Source organism: Sceloporus undulatus, chromosome 1, assembly GCF_019175285.1.
Source record: "Sceloporus undulatus isolate JIND9_A2432 ecotype Alabama chromosome 1, SceUnd_v1.1, whole genome shotgun sequence".
Classification (NCBI taxonomy): domain Eukaryota; kingdom Metazoa; phylum Chordata; class Lepidosauria; order Squamata; family Phrynosomatidae; genus Sceloporus; species Sceloporus undulatus.
The window spans coordinates 127241706-127249729 of record NC_056522.1 but is presented as its reverse complement, the minus strand read 5'-3'; the positions used below and the strand labels follow the sequence as shown (position 1 = coordinate 127249729).

Below are 8024 nucleotides of genomic sequence, written 5' to 3'. Positions count from 1 at the left end.
GTGTGTGTGTGTGTGTGTGTGTGTGTGTGTGTGTGTGTGTGTGTGTGTGCATTTTATATTTTTCACCTGTATTGAATTTAAAAATCATGTTATCAGAAAATTAAAAATCATGTTATCAGAAAATCCCTCTTAAGGATTTGGGGAAAATACAAAGAGACTTCACCCCACAAGAAGCCTTTTGTAAGAGAGAGTTAAGAGAGGATAATTGGATAAAAAATAGAGATTTATTAGAGAAAGTTACATGGAAGTGAAAGATTAAAAAGATGCAACAACTGGAAGGGGAAGGTTTCAAAATGCAATAGCTAAATTTTTACCAGCTATGGGACAGAGTGAAAGAGGACTTAAAGGAAGCCCAATATGCAGGGGTGACATCAGAATTTGAAACACTATTATGTTCAAATGATAACCACTTAATTAGTAAGATGTATAATTAGTAATTAGTAATATATACTAAGAGTTAATTTAGAAGAAGAACAGATAAAAGAACATTTGGTTAGTTGGGCAATCAATTTGGGACATGCTATTCAAATGAATCAGTGGGAAGGCATCTGGATTAAAGGTTCAATATTCACCTGCTCCTGCAATCTTAAAGAGAATTTTCATAAAATGATATTTAAATGGTATTTGACTCCAGATCAATTGGCTAAAATGTATAAAGGCACAAGGAACATTGTAGGAAGGGCATAGGATCATTCTCCCATATGTGGTGGAAATGTAAAAAAGCAAAGAGATGTTGGTTTTAAATAAATAAATAAATGGACACAAAAGGTTCTAGGATATAAGATATCTCTGAATTATATTTATTAAATTTTATGAATCTAGAAGATCAAAAAGCATTAGAATATAGAAATTTTATAAGTTATTTAGTTACAACAGCAAGATTGGTCTTTGCAATATACTGAAGACTGATATCATACTGACATGTATGGAATGGTTAGAGAATGTTATGGAACTTAATTCGTTAATTAGCTAAATTAACAAATTTGGTAAAAGGGAATTCAATAAAGTCCTTTTTTTAAAATGTGGAAACTTTTATAGAATTTATAAATCAAAGAGGGGAAAGTAGGATATTAGCATGATAGGATTTGAGATGTAAGTAGAAGTACTTATTTTTAGGATTGAAACACAGACCTTTGATAATGAAAAAGCTATATTGTATAAAGGATGATAAGAAAATAAGAGGAGAAACTTAGGACAATAGTTAGGTTACGGTTGGAGAAAAGCAAAAAATCATTATTTTTAAGGGGAGGACAATTGGAGGTAAGGATTGTAATGTGTTTTTATGTGTGTGTGTGTTTATGTTTATGTATTTATTTGTGTTTATGCTTGCCTATTATGTATTGTTGTGCTTTTGTTATGTTTGAACAGTGAATAAAAATTATTTTAAAGAAAAATCTATATTTTCAACAGCATCCAAAACAACAAATAGTGTAGGCATTTGATAAACATTGGGGCTAAACAGATGGCAGCTAAGGAATGGCTTGGCACCGTCCCTTTGCTTGCTGGGTTTGGGATACGGCAACCGCATGCCATGCCCCAACCCAGATGGTTCCCGACACAAAAAGGGACAGCAGAAAGCCGCTCCTTTTAGTGCTGGGGAAAAGGTGCCCTTGCTGCTGTGGCAGCATTTTTTGGGGGCGTTTCTTCGGTGCAGCATGTGCAAAAGCTGTGCCACAAATGATGCAACACTGCCCGCCATGCAGTCAGGCAGGTGGTGTAACACTGCTTTGGGAGTGGAGTCAGGCCATGTGGCATGAGGTCGACATGCCCTCACTCCACCCCGATGCCAGCTCATAGTGCCGGTTTGTAAAGACTCATTGTCAGTCAGTTCTTCAGACATTATGCTGAAAGAAGCAGTTTTACCTTGTTCAGTTTTTAAAACTGGTCATGGAATAGTCCCCAAAACTAGGGAAAAAATTCCATTGCCATGTGAGTAAAGTCTTTTAAAATGACATCACTGAAAAACATAAAGGACAAAAGAAAAGCAAAATTAGGGCCACCAAGTCAGAGCAACTGAGTTTTTTCAGAGGCACAAAGGTGAAAGACTGACACAATCTCAAGAGAAACCAGAGTGTATATGTGAAAATATGAAATAAAATTATAAAATTCAAAAGTCCACAATATCCACAGAAAATTAAAAAAAAAAAGCAGAGGCACAAAGGTACTTTATGCAAGTCAGTAAGTTGCAGCATTCTAGTTGGGAGAACAAAAACTCATAAACAGAGTCACTGGTATAATGAAACCTACTATTTTCAGAACATCTATTGTGAGGAATGGAATCATTTTCCTCTTCAATTCTTTTGTACTAAAACAATAAACCCATCAAAGAAAGAACAATTTCTTTTAAGCATTGTTTCCTATTCCATGAATAGTCTCAATTCTAGCAGGCTTTCTTTAAAAAAATACTGTATATTTCAGGTAATGAACTGTGAGCAACTGATGCCAAACCTTTTTTTAAAATGTGTGTGGGGTGTGTGTTTTTTTTTTTGTTTGTTTGTTTTTGAATAAATACTTGGATTATGGCTAGGGATGGAAAGAATATATGAAAATATTCAGAAAATGATCGAAAAATATGTTTTTGGAGAGCTGATTGAGAAACCTTGATGAGAAGAATGCTAGACAGATGAGAATTTTATGAGAATAAGTTCAGGATATATTCTGTGCAAAATTCATGCATGGTGGTTTGGTACAGGAAATACAATTTTCTGCTCTGAAAAATAACATTTCTATGCAGAATGTGCTGTAAATAAGGGATTTATTTTGCACAGAAAATGCATTTGGTTCATTTGCATAGAAAACATTTTCTGTGCAGGAAACAGCATGTGTGTGTGTGTGTGTGCAGAAATATTATTTTCTGTGTAGAAAATGCTATTCCCTATGCAGAAAACACTGTTTTCTGTTCAAAACAATTACATGCATTTCTTTGCAGAGAATACATCCCCATTTCTGAATAGGCTTTGAAAACTGCAGGGTTGTCAAATACTTTCTTGCAGTGGAAAGAAATTTTTAAGATTACTTGTTGTTTCCTTTGAGAAACATAACTTGCTGAATGATTACATCTCTAATTATGACACAGAGTCAGCTCTCTATGGATTCTTCAGGAGATACCACTAGTAGGATTCCAGAACTTAGATCATCATGCAAGCCAAGTAAAAGGAGCTTCTCAAATAGGAGTAGGTCTTTCCTAAGATTATTGCAGATTTATCATGCAGCATAAGAAGGAGCTTCTCCAAAGGAGAAGGGTGTCTCTTCATTTCATTCTCCACGTTTTGTTCTCCAGCATACCTGTGATTATTTTTTAAATGTATTGGGTGATGTCATTGTGCTTTTATTTTTCTGGTGTAAATGTCTCGACAATAAAGTAATACATCACTTAAGATTTAGCAACTGACACTCCTTGTACATTGCAGCTCCATATGTGAAAGTATATCTGTTGGAAAATGGGGCTTGTATGGCCAAGAAGAAGACAAGAATTGCCAGGAAAACTCTTGACCCTTTATATCAACAGACATTGGTTTTTGATGAAAGTCCTCATGGTAAAGTCCTTCAGGTCAGTATTTAATGCTTCTGTTTAAAGCCTCTGATTCACATGCCTCCAGTAATGATGTGCCCAGTGACCTCATTTCCCTTCTGAAACTAAACCTCCCTGTCTTCAGAAATAGGTCCAATCTGCAATGCAGAAATAAAGCAGTGTGGCACCATTTTTATTCAAAGATGTGGAATTTTGGGATTTGTAGTTTGTTGTGGCACCAGAGCTCTCTACAGGCTAAAGAAGGCTAAATATCTCATCAAATTACAAATTCCATAGCACTGAGTCATGGTAGTTAAAGCAGTCTCAAACTGCATTATTTCTGCAATGTAGATTAGGCCATAGTGAGGGTATGCCAGGAGTATATTGTTACAATGCTGTGTGGCTATCTTTTGTTAGTCTGATGGCTTGCTAACAATTCAGAATAATTAGTTAACATTTAATCAATAGGATATGTTTTCCTTATAGGTGAGCATCTCTAACAAAACTCATTAAAGTTTGGGGACTTAAGTGCTTCTTGTTTAAGCGGACAGAGGTGATACAAAGAGGAGCAAGGTGCTTTATAGGTTGGCTGCAGCTTCTTGAGTTGAAGTAGCTTTCTTCAGCAATTAGACTGATGATGATGCATTCTGTTTAGAGAAGTGTGTTGGCTTTCACGGTTGCTGCTTGTTAAAGCAGAAATTAATGTACACACCCGGGGGGGGGGACCCAAACCGCAAGAATCTCAAGTGCCTTCACAAACAAGAATTCCAATGCTAGTCCTTCAACATGTCCTGAGGAACACACTTCCTTGGATGGGTGTTGATTCTGTCTATTGTCTTTCCAGGTGATAGTCTGGGGAGATTATGGTCGAATGGATCACAAATGTTTCATGGGAGTTGCACAGATCTTGCTGGAAGAACTCGATTTGTCCAGTGTGGTCATCGGCTGGTATAAATTATTTCCACCCTCCTCCCTGGTGGATCCAACTTTGACTCCTCTGACTCGCAGGGCTTCCCAGTCATCTCTGGAAAGTTCAACTGGGCCTCCTTGCATTCGATCTTAGTGAACACAATAGAAGGAGCTCCTTAATAAAATCATCATCACACAGAATAACTAATGGGGGGAAAGCTACTGACAACAATGAGGAGCATTTTTGAAAAAAGACAATCATCACTTCAATTTTGCCTGTAGTTGTTTATCCAAAAATATGCCTCTGTGTTAAAAGGGTGGCTAAAATTGACCGAACAAAACAGTATATGAAGATATAGTCAGTCCATCTACCCTAATTTCCCTGATTCGTCTGATAATCATCCTGAAGAGGGACCTTTCAAAATTAAACTGGAACCACGCATTCTTTCAACAGTTCACCCACTCCCCCCCCCCTTTCTTCACAGAGATCACAAACAGTGTTAACTTCCTGGTGTCTGTACATGTTAACTTGCTTTTGCTGTGTTATTCTGCCTGTTTTGTAAAAATTGTCATGATGCTAACAGAGACCCTTCCTTTCTTTTTCTAAAACAAACCAAAAAGGGCTGAAGTACATCTCTGTAAGCATCTCCAGAAGTGTTCACTTGCCAGAATTATTATACAATGTGAATAATAGCCACATTGCCCCTCCATTCTAGTTGTTCCTAGTCTTAACACAGGTGGAAAGCCAGAATAAATGACCAATTGAAACTTTAGTTTACCTGTCATATTTTTTCATTGTAAAAAAATGAATATGTTTGCATTACACATCATTGTTTTTTATGTTTGAATTTTGATTTTGCATGAAGAAAATCCACAACTGCAACTACTGCTGAAGACCTGATTTAAAAAAGCAGCTTTTTTCTTTCGACATTGACAATTACATTTGTAAAACATACCAGGCCCATGACAAAAGTCTTAATGTTCATGTGTGCAAATGTACAATTGACTTTAAAATGTGGACCAGAAATGGAATTAAGCATCCAACATTTTCAGTTGTACTGAGACTTTCCTGATGATCCATGTGTCGCTTTTGACACGCTTGTCTGCCCTGGTTAGAGCATGGTATGAGTTGTTCAGTGTTTCACTGGAAATTCCAATTGAAATATTCTGCACTTACTAATGTTTTGTTTTTTTAAAAAAATATATATCAAATTTCAGTTTACATTTATTTGAGATTGATGCAAGCACAAAGCTTGATTTTTAACAAAAGTAATTTTACTTTTAAGGGTGGGGGTAGACACAGTAACAAAAAAAACCTTGCATTTTGTTCATCTTGGTTCTTTCTTGGTCTTGAAATCCCTTGTGTTTTTCTGTAAATGTGCTAAAAAAACTGCAGAATGTGCAGGTGCATTGAAAAGTTCTCCTTCCTTTTATGGTGATCTCACAAAATAGAGCAGCATGACTTGGAACTGTTCAAAGCTGCATGCACGTTTTTGTAATAAAAAAGAAAAAAGGAAAAGGAAAAAAGAGGGGAAAAAACAAAAGAGATTATTTAATAATGTATGTTAGTTCTACATAGGCCAGGTTGTATGTTGCATGTACTTGTACAGTTTGCTCGTAATTACTCTAATGAAGTAACCAAGAAATCTAAGCCATCCATTTTTTCTTATAGACATTTTGCAGGTTTTAGCCAGGCTGTCAGTTAGTCTGGTGCTAAATGTCTATAGATGGACTTTATTTTTTACCCTATGGAAAACGTGATGTAGTACGGACCAAATTCCTTCTACTAAATATTTTGGTGTAGATTCCTACTGTGGGGCTGTAACACATGTAGAAACTGTGGACACAATTAAGTTTTCCTTCATAGACATAACTGCCTGCACCAAGTGAACTATTTATTATTGTTAATATTATTTAATATTGCCAGAACTATTCTGCCCATGTTTCCATGGGGCACAGATTGATTACTGCTCGACCTGCTGAGCAGGAAGAACTGAAGCATTGGTGCACTACTAGATTCTCTTCTGTCTTGTAGTGGCCAAATAAATAAACTAATGATAATTCGGTAGTACCTTTCTATTTTGACCACTTGTCTTAACATTTCCCTGTGCTTTTAAATGAAACTTCCAACTCATGTTATGTAGACATGTTTAATAAAATTTCCTTTTCATGTTCAGTGTAGTCATTGTTTTGTGTTCAATGATGAGTGAAAGTTGCCTATGTAGAGACAAACTGCAACAACACATCATCACAACTCATTCTTTTGGTTAATGTGAAGGTAGGAATTCTCTTTCAGCCATGCAGTGACCAAAATCGCCCCCCCCCCCGGCTGCCTTGTAAGTATTGCAGCACCCCACCACCACCGTGTAGCAATTTCCTCTACAACAGAAAGCAAAGTGATCACAGGTAGCTGGGCATTCTGCAACAGGTATCCACAGGAATGTCCTGGTGTCCTTGGGAGGGACCGACAGAAGATGTCCTTGCTACAGGAAAATAGCTGGAGGCATCTCTTGATCTCCAGCATTATGGGGTGAGTTGCTTACAAGGTGGGTTGTGGAGGCAGACATACTGCAGAGACTTACGTATGTGATACATGTATGCCTCATGATGCAGGATCTTGGCCGCAGTTGTTTTTCTGTGGTCTAGATAAGCCATACCCATGGAGCATATTGCTTCTGATACTAGTCATCATGTATAGTCTTATTTTCCATGAATGTGTATATGTGCCATCACATTGCCTGATGACTTATGACAAACCCATGAATTTCATAGGGTTTTCTTAAGCAAATACACACACACAGAGAGAGAGAGAGAGAGAGAGAGGTAGTTTTGCCAGTTCCTGCCTCTGAAATATAGCCCACAGCACCTGATATTCATTGCTCCCATCCAAATATTTAGCAGAGATGACCCTGCTTAGCTTCCACGATCAGATGGGATATTGTGCCTTTAGGCTATTTAGGCAGCTTAACAGAGGTAATTTCAGGAGACAATTGCTTTACATTCTCTTGGCAGGCAACATCTGGGGGGGGGGAATCCTCTGCCACACAGCCTTTAAACTTTAGCTTAAACTTTAAGGCTTGAAGATACAGGTGTCTTAATGCCCTCTTTTGTATTGGATAATCCTAGAGCAAAAAGGCAAAAGATACATGTGCAAAATAATATACAGTGGGCTCCCTTTTGAATGTTGGGATTAAACGTGAGCATTAGGTCTCACAAAATTCACAAGCGTAACAATGAGACTAGCTATACATGCCTTAGATCGGTCTGCATATGTGCAAGATAACAGCTAACTGAACTATCCAGTGCAATATACTGTAACCTTATAAGCTCCTTTGAAGCACTTTACTTCATGTGGTGGTGGTGGTTTTTTAGGTATTAGGCTTAAAAAGGGAGCAGAGGGAGAGACTCAGAGAGAAAGAGAGAGAGGAAAGCCCTGCCTCCAAGCCTTTCTAGTTTTGACCTACATGCCTGTAAAGAGTCAAAGAAGTCTTTGACTGGATTTTGGAAATGCATTGAATGTTGGCAACATTAGTAAAACTGACAGCGTCATCATCTATTTTAGGTACAATCACTTCCAGGCAGTCCTATCTGTAATGTGTGCTCT

At 37.4% G+C, this 8024-nt stretch overlaps 1 protein-coding gene across 1 annotated transcript in view; it reads left to right on the top strand.

Annotated features, from left to right (window-relative positions):
• The window catches only part of RIMS1 (regulating synaptic membrane exocytosis 1), a 336871-nt gene extending 330275 nt beyond the window's left edge, over positions 1-6596 (top strand). The window contains 2 exon segments of the mRNA XM_042475735.1: positions 3411-3550; positions 4356-6596. Coding sequence (XP_042331669.1) covers positions 3411-3550; positions 4356-4574 — 359 coding nt within the window. The 3' untranslated portion in view covers positions 4575-6596.
• The last annotated feature ends 1428 nt before the right edge of the window (positions 6597-8024 follow it).